The following is a 14,268-nucleotide window of genomic DNA, read 5'->3' as shown; positions in this document are numbered from 1 at the left end:
GGGGAGTGAAGCGTGAGGTGGAAGCAACCCTGGTGCCCCTGGGATGAAATGGGATTCCGGCCTGTCTTGGTGTACGCGTTCCAAGTATTTCCGGCATTACAGAGACGTTGCCCACAGGCTCCACAGACAAGGCCAAGGGGATCTGGCAGGCAAGACGCACTCCTGTCTTTCCCAGGATCCTCCCATATTCCGAGGCCGTCTCCCGGCACCCTCCCGTCTTTCCCAGGATCCTCCCGTATTCCGAGGCCGTCTCCCGGCACCCTCCCGTCTTTCCCAGGATCCTCCCGTATTCCGAGGCCGTCTCCCGGCACCCTCCCGTCTTTCCCAGGATCCTCCCGTATTCCGAGGCCGTCTCCCAGGACCCTCCCGTCTTTCCCAGGATCCTCCCGTATTCCGAGGCCGTCTCCCAGGACCCTCCCGTCTTTCCCAGGATCCTCCCATATTCCGAGGCCGTCTCCCAGGACCCTCCCGTCTTTCCCAGGATCCTCCCGTATTCCGAGGCCGTCTCCCGGCACCCTCCCGTCTTTCCCAGGATCCTCCCGTATTCCGAGGCCGTCTCCCGACACCCTCCCGTCTTTCCCAGGATTCTCCCGTATTCCGAGGCCGTCTCCCGGCACCCTCCCGTCTTTCCCAGGATCCTCCCGTATTCCGAGGCCGTCTCCCAGGACCCTCCCGTCTTTCCCAGGATCCTCCCATATTCCGAGGCCGTCTCCCGGCACCCTCCCGTCTTTCCCAGGATCCTCCCATATTCCGAGGCCGTCTCCCGACACCCTCCCGTCTTTCCCAGGATCCATTTCCCAGCACCCTCCTGTTTTGTTGTTTCTGTCGGGAAGCTCCTGTAATTTGCATGGCTCTCAAACTTCATTATGAATAATCGTCATACATAGATTCATAAGTTTTTTATGCTTCTCTGACATTACTCAAGTTGCCAGATTGTGTATAAAACACAATCCGGACACACAATCTACTCACTGCTTATCAACCCATCTGGCAACCCGCAACCCAATTCAAGCAGTGTGTGCAGCTGCTCTCTGTGCCGGCTGGCAGGCCAATTGATTGCTGAATGCTGTGTCACAATAAAAATGGAACTAAAAATATAGTCTTACATCGAGTTACACCTGATTAAGTCAAGTTCGATCATATCTTCGTCCAAGGTCCATAGCAGGGTTGTAGTTCTTCGAGATCCGCTCTTGGTCTTGAGACCGCTTGACCGGATCTCTGCCTCAGTCTTGGCCCATTTTGTCTTCATCTTGCTTTGCTATTGGCTATGGGTCTTGAAATATTATAGAACATATTATATGAATCAATATGCAAATATACTTCATTCCCCTCACTAAGCGGAAATTAATTTTCCTGCACTGTCCTCTTGTAGCGACGCTACTTAAAATGTATCACATCTCCTAGCTGCCCCGGCGGGACAATGCTATTGGACAGCTTCAGAGGCCACAGGGGCTGCTGGGAAGAGATTCTGAGTAAGCGGGCCCTTTAAAAATGAATGTGAAAGATGCCGGGAAGGTTGCGTTCGTCCATCTCCCACTCAATTGGATTACAACTTGACAACCTTGGGTTACACTTTCCATCTAGATGTATGTGCAGTCCTGTGCCTGCTTGTCTGTTTGAGTTTGTCTTGAGTGGATACGTCCTGGTCTGGGGAACACTCCCAATAAGGGCCACAGCACGTCATTTTCTTAAAGAACTAATTATAAAATTTGAAGCTAAATATTCACCTGAATAAAAAAAAATCAGTAGCTGAAAATGTCTGCAGGCCAAGCGTATTCTTAATTCAGTTCGAATGTGATATTAATAGTGTCTGCTGCGTGTGTGTGTGTGTGACGGAGCGCTAGAGCATTCAGTATCAGCATGATAGAGGATGTGCGACTCCCTAACCTCACGCGCGCACTTCACTGAAAGCAGTTTGAATTCACGTTGTGTGCGTGTGATCATGCAGGATTGTGAGGGAGGGTGAGCAGGCTGTATATCATTCTGTAAGACAAAACAACGATGATAATCTGTAAAAAAAATAAATAAATAAATAAATCTAGGCTACTCTGGCCATGTTTAAGGGAGGGATTCTTTCGTATTACACCTAATAGGTTAAGGGTAACTAACGTTTGACATAATGTCACTAATAACAGTAGTCATAATACTGGTATCAGTAATAGAGTCCATAGAAACATGTCAAAGCCAAAGTTCATTTGATGTTGGTTTGTAATGGTGTGTTGATCTTAAGCATTTTTCTTTCATTTTTTTCATTTTGATCTATATATATATATATATATATATATGGTTACAAATAACCTTAAAGTAACTTGCTGTAACCTAAACAATCATTAATTAATATTAACTCTCCCCGAGAAAAACAAAAAAGCCTCCTGTATGTAATATGTGATTGATGAGACCCCTCCCTACTCGCCCCCAACCCGTTTACCATTTTTCAAACCCTGGCTACAGCCCTGCTCCCAATCACATCACGCTGCATCAGCTGTTCACCAGGTATTTCCTTCACTCATCCATCATCAGCTACCCCTGTTATACTGGACATTGTTGATAGAGTTTGTTTAGTGTTGACTGCTAGAGCTGTAATTTACTGTTGCTGTCAGGAAGCTGGGGGAGGGCTTTGTGCATGTGATTTTGTGACATTGTGTGTGTTTTTTATGCCTTATTGTTTAGATTATGTGAACATAAAAAAATTTCAATAATAGGGTCTTTTGGAATTACATAAGGGAAAATATAGCATCAATAAAAGTGCACTCTATCAAAAAAAATCTAAATTCTGATTGTGTCTTGGTCTTGGTTGAGATGGATCTTAGTCTTGACTTGGTCTTAGGTTGGGTGAGTCTTGCTCTTGTCTTGATCTCGAAACAGATGGTCTTGAACACATCACAGGTCCATAGTAAATAATATACACAGATTGAGTGACTCCGGAAAAAGGATGAGATGGGAAATTAGCGGGTGCATCACTTAGTGTAACAAGTGAAGGAGAATATATGGCTGGCAGTGCTGCCCAATCACCCGCTGTCCGTATCGAACTCGTAATACAGTATGTATACAGGAATGTATTGGAGCGATACGCCCAAACTGACTGGCATCCAGTGGTCTTCGTCATGGATGCGAACGCAAGTTGATGCAAGGCTATATACACAAAATGTTTATCCCATATTTTGAACCCTAAATGTTGGCAGATATAGTGAAGACAAGGCTATAAATGTACGGAGGCAGACGTGCATACGTGTGCGGCTCAAATACAACATTTTTAGAAGACTCACGAGTACAGCCAAACCTAGTTGGGGCACACTCCCGTAGGGGCACACTCCCGTAGGGGCACACTCCCGTAGGGGCACACTCCCGTAGAGACGCAGCCAGCTGAAGCTTGGCGCGTCCTGCCCCCGAGCAGAGAGGTGTGATATAATCCTCCAGCTCCCTGCCTCACCAAGCTGTCCCCCTCCTCACAATCAGGGGAAATGGGGGCAGCAACCTATCATTAAGCCGTCAGTCTAACAGGGCTGAATAACTCCAAATGGGCTGGTAGGACTGTGTAAAAGCCACCCCCCCCCAATCCCCAAACCCTCCTGTGAGACAAAGCACCACGTCCAAGCACTGTTTTCTACCAGGGACTAAATTAATGTAAACTCCCTTCACCCTACCCCACATACACAAGCATCTATCTGACTCCACTTTTATTTCACCAGCTTCACTAGAATCATTAACCCTGAACTCGGACACAAATGAAAGCATAACACTACATGTTATGTGAATTCTAAAGAAGATTTTGTTTTAAATCTCAGGTCATTTTCCTTGTGTGTGTTTTGCCACAACATCTGTGCTAAACAAACACACATAAACACATATGCATGGCTCCATCCAATCAAAAGTCATTAAACACAACATGGGGAAGTTTATAGTAACTTTCATTTTGAAAGCTGACTCACTTAGCTGGCATCCCTTATGGATGAATCTGTTTTTCAGGCTTTACTCCCTTGTATAGTAAACAGGAGAGGAAAACACACACAGCGGCTGCAGAAGGTCGACGCCCAGCCTGCTACCCCCCCTCCCAAGTGTTGCCCCCCCCCCACCCCCCATGATGGCATGGTGACAGCAGCTGCAGGGACCCTCAATGTGCACTGTTAACGAGGTGCTTTTTTAGGACCTGCGCACCCTCCTTTGCAGGCTTGGTCGCTTCTCATCTTCATGTCTGTGGCCGAGTGCCAGGGAAGCGGATTCCATCATGTTTTTTGGGACTTTACGCACCCAACGCTTTCCCACAATGGGAGCGCAGGGCCTTCGCCAACAGACTTTCTGCATACTCTGCATGTGCGAGCACAATCGAATCGTCCCCAGCCGTCGCCGCCCACCTGGGAAATCACTACGGCCCGCGGCTCAGCCCTGTGCACGTCTGCTGAGGGGGAGGGTGTGCGACGCGTGCTGCTCAGCCCGGCATCCTGCCTCATCACCAAATGGTCTCTGAACTGACGACCTCAAGAGGGGAAGCTGAGGTTTATGTCTGAGATGGAAAATGGAGGAAACTGCTCCCGGGGTCACGTCACCCCTCCTTTTGGACAGCAGCGACCCATTAGCCAGTCTCGCTAATACTGGTGATCTTGCACACACACATATGACCCGTGACAAGGGCAGGGAGGTCCAGCCGGGATGGATCAGAAGAGGCCTTATACAGCAGGCGCTGACAGCCCCCACCCTCAGAAGGTTCTACATGATTTCACTGTTGATGGCGCCTGTCATGCTGGATGATGCCACTCAGCGGGGGGGGGGGGGGAGATGGGGGGGGGGGGGGGGGGTTTGGGAGCTGGGAGGAGAAGCTCCGACAGGGCTTTGTCACTGTTATTGGGGGGATAACAGTGAAACGTGGGCGTTGACACTAATCTGAAAGGGGCAGCATTCCAGAATATTCCATGCAGCCTCAGGCTGTGGGATAATAGTGCATTAATTTTGTATTTACAATTTTATTAAGATTTCATACCACCCATGCAAATGGGCCAACATGAGTTTTTGAGGACTGCTGTTCCGACGGCACGGGGAAGGGGCAGAAATCTAATCATGTGAATGATTCCCAGATGTTAAACAACGTGGGCACATTCGCAACTTGCCAGGGCAATTTAAATTATTTGCCCCAGCAAATAATTGTTCAGGGGCTGTTAAGTTAATAGGCACCGATCAGTGTCATTGTGTGCGTTGCTCACAGAGGAAATGAGGGCTGCTGCATCCAGGCCCCTGGGCCAATAGCAAAGCCGGCCCGCTCACTACGGTCCATGTTATAGGCTCAGCCAATGGCAGGAGGTGGGATCTGAAGTTTGGGGGTGGGAGAGGAGAGAAGATAATTGAGCTGCAAACATAATGAGATGAGTCCATTCATTAAGTTTCCTTAACGAGGGTAAATCGGCACCTCTTAATTAGTCAATGCCCCTGTGCCCGCCCGCTCACCCGCCTACCCCCTTGCAGAAGCTGTATAATATCTTGCATTGCCGTACATTAAGAAGTACATTAAGATGTAGTAATGTGTTGTTTACCAGATGCTAAAAACGCTCCTTTTTTCCATTAAGGGAGATGAATTTTACGTACCAGTAATGGGATATTTCCCAGCACCTTAACAAAGACACAGAGCCGCTCTGAGTTATGTTACGGCATGTGTTTGCAATCCAGAGTCTCCGCCACTTTCGGCAGAGAATAAATCCTTAATGAAGATGTTATTTTCATACATGGCTCCTCTTTGCTAGTAGCAGCGTGGGCACCATCTTCAAAAGAGCTGTAGGGAGGGTACCTTTTCCCATCATGCCTTATAGCATTTTTTTTGTATGGGGGGAGGGGGGGCAGCAGTATCAGAAAACAGCCATAACACTGGGCTCCATCTAGGGCTTCACAATATTGTAAAACTTCACATTGTGATATCTGACATTTTTTATATAAATATTGCAAAATTTTTCAAACAAAAAAGGAATAATATACCCAAAATAAACTATAGTCAAATAAAAAAACTTATCTGCCAAAAGAGAATCTTTTATTTGTCAACAGAGTGGGAAAGGCAAGTCAGTAGTTCATTCACATTCTGTTTAACTAACAGCTGAATTCTAACACTTGCCCGAAAATGAAGACGTCCCTCCTGGCAAAGTAAAAAAAAAAAAAAACACACGTTTTTATTAAGAATTTTAATAAGACTGAATTTCACAGAACATGAATTTCAAGAACACTTTTAACAACGACCCTGACAACCTAAATGTAGATATAAAATTATCCGCAACAGCATAAATAGAATTTCTTTCGCATGCTGCCTCGAGTAGTGTCGACGATTCACTTGCTTTGGTCACTGTGGAATCCAAAACGTTTCCATACAGCGGAAGAAGAATGATTTTCGATGACCAGTTCTTGTTCATTTTTCTCCTCAGTCATTAAAATTGCAAAGCTAGTTTCCTAAGATGGAGTAAAAATGTTTCAGCCTGACTTATTGATGGTCTCTACCCTGTTGACATCCGCTGTCCTTGCGATGTGACAGCTACGTGTACGTAATGTGCGATGTCCATATTAACACGACGCGGCGTGCAGGCCTCGATCCACCCCCCACTAACGTCTCTTGCTGTTTTCTTGATGTCAGGATGATATCTGCCAGGCGACTGACTTTGATCTGCGCACGAGCGTGTGCCCTGTCTCCACCCCCAAACCCTACACCCCTTTCATGGGCACAAGTCCGTGATTCAACAGGGCCACGGCGATGCCCATGACCTGTCTGCAGTGGCCTCTGCTACACAGTCACCCGCTGAGGTGCTACCTGGTCTCGGCACGTTTAAAACACCTATAACAAGGAATGCTACCTCACCCTCACTGCCCCCTATGGCCAATCACAGCTGAACAAATTACACCCCAGCTCCAACCTCCCTGACAGTGTGGCTGATCACTGACGGCTTATGACAGTTTCCCCAAACTGACAGCCCTATTATTAGTATCACTGCTGCGGTTTAATCATTCCCTGCTCAGTAAAAAGCGACACCATAACATACTCTGACAGGGAATTTACCAAAACTGCTTCAGCAACCACACAGTACACACAGGGGGAAATGCAGAATCCTGCAACTCTTGTAAAATTAACCTGGAATATAGCATTGGCTAAGCAAAGGAAGGTAAAAAAAAAAAAATCCTGGCTATAATGAAGGTCAGATCGTGGCCAATCTTGGCCTGACTAAAGGGGACCTCACAAAGCAGCCTGCTTCCCATCTTTAGATCTTACCCACGGAGTCCAAGGCAGAGAGAGGACACAGAAATTGACAGCAGAAAAGATATCAAAACGAAAAAAGGCGTGACCTGAAGTGGGCCGCTGGCGGTTCAATAATACCAACAATTAATGGCATATCATTATAGCAAGGACGTGGGGGACATCGCCCCCTGTCAGTAGAATGGCTGCTCCCCCTTAATGTGCTCTTAATTACAGTATATTTCTCCATCATTATCATCCATGTATGGACCCATGACCATGAGGGAAATTCATCACCCTGGAGAATATCAGTCTGTAATTGGCTGCTCATCTACAGTAAATTAATCAAGAAAACTTTTCTTTGGGTGGGGGATGTAATAATGTTAGTGCCACGTAACCCGTGCCGGTCAGTCTGCCCATCTTACCCGCGGTCAGGCTGGGCCTCTTCCTCTTCTTGCCATTCTCGGTGCCGTTCTCCAGCGGACAGTCAGTCACCAGGGACCCGCCAGAGCTGCTGAACTGCAGGGGCTCATTGTTGGTGGCTGGGTCGAACGACAGCGGGTTCAATCCTGCAGGGTGAACATGGGGGATCACATGTCAGATGGGGTCAGCACATAAGAGAAAGGAATAACGGCCCAGGACGCGGTGATGCTCAGAAGGAGAAGGGCGTCAGCCCTGAGGAGGCAAATGTGCAGTGTTTCTGTACAGGTTTCTGGGCTGAAGCAGGTTAGAGGAGTAATTTGATAGGGCTGGATGAATGAGCCTTTATTGGTGATCTGGTTAAAATTCAACAATCTCAGCCTGGAATATAGAGCATGAGAAAAGCACAAATCGACGAGATCATGAGCCGAAGCAGCACCTCTCCCTATTAAGCCCCTACACAGAGTTAATAAAATCCCGCCATCTAAACCGCCTGCAGGCTCCGCGCCGAAACGGGCGGGACTGCCGAACTGCTCCTAGCCAACAATCAATTTCTGAGAGTGCGCTTATTTCTGCACCCGGAATATACACTCCTCTACAACGTAAAGTAATAAAGACAGAACATTATGAATTATGAATATAATAACAATATTGTGGATATCGCAAAAAAGTCCCCAGAAATAATGAACAAATTAAAGGCGTGTTAAACCTCACATATCAGTCATTTTCAGCTCCTGAAGAGAAGCGTTATTTATAATTCAGAAAAGGGTGGGGAATCGGCCAGCCCAGGCTAATAAAATATTCATCACTCCTCCACATTTATGCTTGTTTTCCTTCTGTTTATTTTTCTAAGGGAAACACAACAATGGAGTCACGAAATGTCAGTGAAACCCCTCCCCCTACCTCACGGGAGTGGAGATCTCCTCACTCTCAAGAGTCAGTCTCACAGATTACAGCCCTCAGGGCAGGTCTCCCCCACCCCACAGCTCCAGCTGAGGGGATTTCCCCCAAAATGTGGTCACATGGTACAGGTGCTCTTAGGCTGATCCAAATAAGACATCCTACCCGGCTGGTTGCCGGGACCCCTGGGATTTGTAGTTATCAGGGACATTGAGACCATCGTCTGATAGCTCTGACTGCCAGCAGAATATGGGAGGCCAGAAAACCCTGGGAGACCTCAGAGAGGCCGACAGAGGCCGTAAGCAGTCCGGAAACGTCGCACCTGACATCACTGTGAAAGACAAAGCAAAAATAAGCTTGGCATAATTATGAATATTCTTCCTCCAGAAAATACAGCCAGACAAAGCGGAAGACTCTGAACGCTCACCGATAATAAAAGCTGTGAACTGGATGGGCTGATTTATAAGGACACAGCAGTCATTGACATTTAGCTACTAGATTAAATATTCAAAATATACCTCAATGTCAGGCTGATCAGGAACAGAAAAGCACTGGGGGAATTCTGGGCTATCGGCGACACAGCCAGCTAGCGGACTCTGAAGCTGGCTGACTTACGTCAATGGTTTCACATCTATACACCTGCACGGGGCTCATTAACTGGACCACCGCAAAGCTGGTTAGACATCCTCCAGAGGATGGCAGTTTAAAAAAAGCTCTTTGAGGTAAAGGGGTGGGATTCGCTGCACCACTGCATGGCGGCAGGCCCACGGTGACAAGTGACGGGAGCCATGGCTACACGGCCATGCCGGGCGGGGCCCTGGCGGCGGCTGGCTGGTTCTCTCCCTGATGTCTCCCCTGAACGCCTTCCCCACGCTCGACCATCAGGAGGAGCCTCCTACGTTTGCGTCGGCGAGCTGTGCCGTCTCCCGCACTCCATGCCTCCGCACTTTCATCACAGCGCGAGGTAGCATCTCCGTTTCCCGCTGCCCCGCCACCGCAAGCCGACGCCGCCTGGAATTCTAAATGGCATCAACCCTGCCAAGGGAACCTGGGACACAGTTTCTCCCACGTCCGACTGCCGGCCAAAATCCAGGAATTTTAAACAGGGTGCTAAAAAGACTTTTTTTTTTTAAATCTCAGGGACCTTCCACCACCCCTCCCCCCTAACCAAGAGGCCACAGTCTGGCTGAAGGAGAGCCAATTACACGAGCCTTTGCCCCCAGGCGAGGAAAGCAGGAGTGTGCATCTGGGACCTCCTCCCCTTACAGTGTTGGGTGTCCTCCCACGCACACTCACCCACCCCCTTACCCCCTCATTCCCGACAGCCATCCCCCAAAAACACGCCTTCCTCCCAGTAGACCCACCGTGACATCTGAGCATATAAAACCGCAGCATGCATATGTGTTATGATGGCGGTAAGCTGGGGGAGCGTGTCTGTAACCTAAAGGCCGCTGGATCGCGTCCCAGGATGGTTGTGGTGATATCCCGACCTGAACTTCAGCCGGATGAATGAGAAAACGTCATAATGCGTCACGTCTGGAAGCGTGAATAATTCAAAGTGGCTAAATGCGAAAGGTGAAGATAGGCGATGCCCTCAGTGCCAGGGAACAGAAACCCTGTCATGCTGGGCTTGCTACTCACACACATGCCCTCCGTTTACTGTCCCGTGTCTATGGCTGTTGGGCACATCACAGCACTACAGCTGCTGCTTCCCGGGACATGAACCCTAAATGCTCTGCAGCTGGCTGGGAGGAATCAGAGGACACCAAAAACCCAGCACGCAGGGTGGCAGACCCGCCTGGCCGATCCAGCGGGCCACAGGGAGAGTCTCATCACATCTGCTTAGGCCTGGGGCAGGAAAGCACAGTACATTTGCACTGAGCTGAGAATCCCCAGATGGGCAGAAAATAAACAGATATGCATGGCCATTAACCCTCTGCAGTCGACGGCATCATAGGCGATGCTACGTATCTTTCTTGTGTATTTCAGGTCATGACTAGCTGAAATCTTATTTTAGAAACATAAAAAAGACAGACTAAATCCGTAATCTGTCATCTTTTTAAAACGTTAATTGTCGGCAGTATTAAAGTTTTTAAAATTAGGTTAAATCGACACAAAGTAAATCATGTCACTTTTCTTTGTTTTACCTGCATCAGGGGCATGTAGTACCCCTCTCACCTGAAGATCGCTATTTGCATTCTAAATAGCAGCATTTCCACATATTCACATGGTAATTTTGATGAACAACGCAACGGTGAAACGCGATCCAGATACATCCCCATCAGCGCCATAAAAGGGGGGGGGGGGATGTGGCCAGGTGTGAATGGCTCATGCATATACGTGAAAGATGCTACATATTCAATGAAAGGAGCCAGAAATAATGACGTGAGTTAGCTTTTTCTTATTTATTTATCCAACTGAATGTTGCAACTACACCATTTAGTCATCTTCATGTAGCCAAGACTTTGCTGATCAGATATCTGGGATCGAAATAAACTGCCACCATTGCTTATAATGTACTTTTATAATGTTTCTGCAAGTGTTCCAAACTGCATTTTGCAATGTCTATTCTTTGATGTCAAATTACAAACTTCACATAAATCTGACATATTTACTAAGATTAAGATGAGTTCAATGCCAAAAGAAATGCATAAAAACAATTTATTTGCCATGAAACAAGTTAATGATATCAAATGAAAGGTGTGACCATGCCCCAGTCAGTGAAAGTGTGGTCCCTACCCTTAGACAGCAGAGGGTTAAACGGGCCTTTTGGGGTCAGGGCAGAGCCGGGATGGCACAGGGGTGGTGAAGGCACGATTGGCATGGGCGTAGGTACACAGCGAATGTGTGTGCAGGAGAATATGGAAGGAAGCGCGGTTCAGCATGCACATACATAAAGGGATGGGATGTGGGGGCAATGCAGGGTCTCTCAGACCCGAAGGCTGGCTTCCTATGCACAATGCTGTGATTAATATGGTTACCATAGTATCGTGGGTGATCCAAATGCACGCTGCGTACTTGGGACCACACAGCGCTAATACCGCTTCGAGTTTTTCTCCCCACTCCTATCCAGAGACCTCAGCACCTGTCCAAAGGTGCTACAGCTCTATACTGCTATAGCTACAAGACAGAGCGTCCAGGGATTCTATGGGTCCTGTCTATGGGCTGAGGAGCACCTGGACACCAGAACACACACCACCAACCGAGACCCTACCAAGCTAAGTTTAGGAGCATCCAAGCACGCTCCGAAGGTCAGGGAAACACATGCTACAGCCAGTTGGAAGGTGCTGGATGCTTCCCCATCCAGGAAAGATGGTACCAAGGCTGGTACCAAGGAAACAAGAAGCCTATGTGGGTCAGGGGCCGGTTTGATGTGGCCATAAGCCCAGGAAACTGCCACCCTGGAAAGATGGGCGAAGTTCATATTAATCCTGCAAGTCCTGAGGCCCAGCTAGCTACTGATTGGTGAAGACAGGCCCCAGCTGGCCCCTGATTGGCACATTAACCTTCCTCCTCCAACCTCTGCATTGCCATGAAACACCACATGCACTCTATGACTCAGTGAGCCCATGATCTCAAACACAGTCCAGAAAGAAGCATCTGTGTATGACAGCACCTTGCGCAGGGAGATTAACTACGATCCAATGACCCCAATGACTCCAGGGGAGGGAGGAGACCCTCTTGCTCTATGAATCCGTCTCATTACTGGAAGAATACAGTGGACCACAAACAAACATACAAAAGGTTATGTGTACACAGAGAATACAGCCTCCCCTCTTTCACACGCAAACATCCAAAGAGTCTAAAATCAATCCAAGAGGTAGGATGTCTGTGGTGTCTCCATTGCTTTCTGTGCCCCGGTACATGCAACATCCTAAAGCATCAAAGCAGCCTGGTCCAGAAGGTTTCTTAACCCCCATCTTCATTAAATAAAGGCTGTGCAAACCAGAAACATTAAGTCAAAGTTAATCGTTAAAGCCATGCAGCACACACCAAGGGAGACCTTAAATCCCTGTTCTGTGTTCTTCTTAGAAATCTTGAGCGCGGGAGCATCCAGCCGCCCCAGTGCTCTGTTCTACTGCCCAATGTGGACCACAGAAAGCCCCCATCGCCAAAGTCCCACCCCCACCTCGCGTCCTTCTACAGATTCCGACTTCCTGTCTACAAATGCTGCCAAATTTACCCCTCAAAAGGCCACCAGGCTGTCCACTGCCATTGGTTCAGACCACATTTTTCCAGCCTCTCTGACATTGATGACAAATGTGTCAACACCCCTACCTGCTCCTCCTTTCATATGAGGGCTGCTACTGTCCCGGGAGAGGATTTGGGGGTCTTGGTTTCTGCTGATGACACTGACAAGTAACGTCCTTGAGCAGACGTTATGACAAAATAATGCGGGCCGGATTTTTAGCACTGCGCTGGAGAGGAAGCACCTTCCGGAATTGACTCAGTCCAGATGCAGGAATTTCCTGCTGTTGTATATGACTGCAGTAAGCTGAAGGCAGGTTGGAGAAATGGCTGCCTGGAGCGCTAGAGCTTTACGGCAAAGCCAGGTGGGGGGTGGGTACATCAACAGTCCATGCAACTGAAGAACCAGCCAGCCAACCAGCCAGCCAGCCAGCCAGCCAACCAGCCAGCCAGCCAGCGCCCTCCCTGGTGTCTCCCCCACCCAAACTTCACCCCCGTGATGCCACGCTACTTGACACGTCCCCAAGGTCAGATAACACCCGCACCCCCGCCCGACTGCAATGACCTCCACATCCGGCACGCCGGCAGTGCTCATTCCAAAATTAGCCAAGGTGACAATTTGTATTCCGTAAATGCCTGCGGAGGCGGCAAAGAAGCCTGAGCACACGGGCTGCAAAAGGTGGAGAGGGGCGTGGGGGCGGGGCACGGAATAGTCGCAGACACGCGACCTCCCCCTGCCCCCCAAGACAGGTGACGGCTTATCGCGTAAGCAGATGTATGCCAAACAGTGCAAGACCTGGAGTGTCCCGCTAGCCTGGCTTCTCACGCTATGCGGCCATATTTATAGCAGGATAAATTTAAATGGCGCGCGGCATTCTGGCTTGGATTCCGGCACAGCTCCGTTAATGCCAGGTGGGAGGTGGGGGGCACTCCACCACTTGGGGAACGTGATGAATCTTAATGAGTAAATATAAGGCACATATACGCCGAGACGCCGAACTGGCATGGGCCGCCAAGGCTGCCGATGGCGGGGGCGTCCAGCCACAGCCTCCAGGCGGAAGGAGACTCCCGATAACACGTTAATCAGCTGTGGAGTCTAACCTAGGTGAGCAGAACTAGGCGCCCTTGGCTGACCCCAGAAGGGACGGGACGTTTTCCGATTCACAGCCACTAGCTGTGCTGGGTGGGGGGAAATGGGCTTCAGGACACCTGCCCTGTGACACGTGGGCAGAAGTAGCCCCCCCCACCACACACACACACACACTCACGGACACACATGGACAGAGTGCAGCTGGAGCATGTCCCCTTGTGTCCTGCCATCCATCACCCTCAGGCAGACGCGAGATAAGCTAGGGTTTAGCACCCAATTCGCCCAGGCTTACTGAAATTACGGGAGGCTTTTCACATAGATGAATAAGCAGACAGAGAGGAATCCCCATTAAAGGGACAAACATACCGGGAAGGGGAGGGGTCTGGCCCAGCGACACCCTGGAGAAAGGAGGCGCCGGACAGCAGTCGCCTCAGGGGTCCTAGGGAAAGGAGATGCATGACAGCGGTTTCTGGTC

General features: G+C 48.9%; 1 protein-coding gene across 11 annotated transcripts in view; it reads right to left on the bottom strand.

The window, feature by feature from the left end:
* The window catches only part of enox2 (ecto-NOX disulfide-thiol exchanger 2), a 159,472-nt gene that overhangs the window by 57,762 nt on the left and 87,442 nt on the right, over positions 1-14,268 (bottom strand). For all 11 annotated transcript variants that reach the window (XM_049027577.1, XM_049027576.1, XM_049027578.1 and 8 more), the window contains one exon: positions 7,621-7,764. In XM_049027577.1, coding sequence (XP_048883534.1) covers positions 7,621-7,764 — 144 coding nt within the window. The remainder of the gene's footprint in view (positions 1-7,620; positions 7,765-14,268) is intronic.

The sequence above is a fragment of the Brienomyrus brachyistius genome, chromosome 10 (genome assembly GCF_023856365.1).
Source record: "Brienomyrus brachyistius isolate T26 chromosome 10, BBRACH_0.4, whole genome shotgun sequence".
NCBI classification, from domain to species: Eukaryota; Metazoa; Chordata; class Actinopteri; order Osteoglossiformes; family Mormyridae; genus Brienomyrus; species Brienomyrus brachyistius.
The sequence above is the reverse complement of the archived record's forward strand: the minus strand, read 5'-3'. Positions and strand labels throughout refer to the sequence as shown.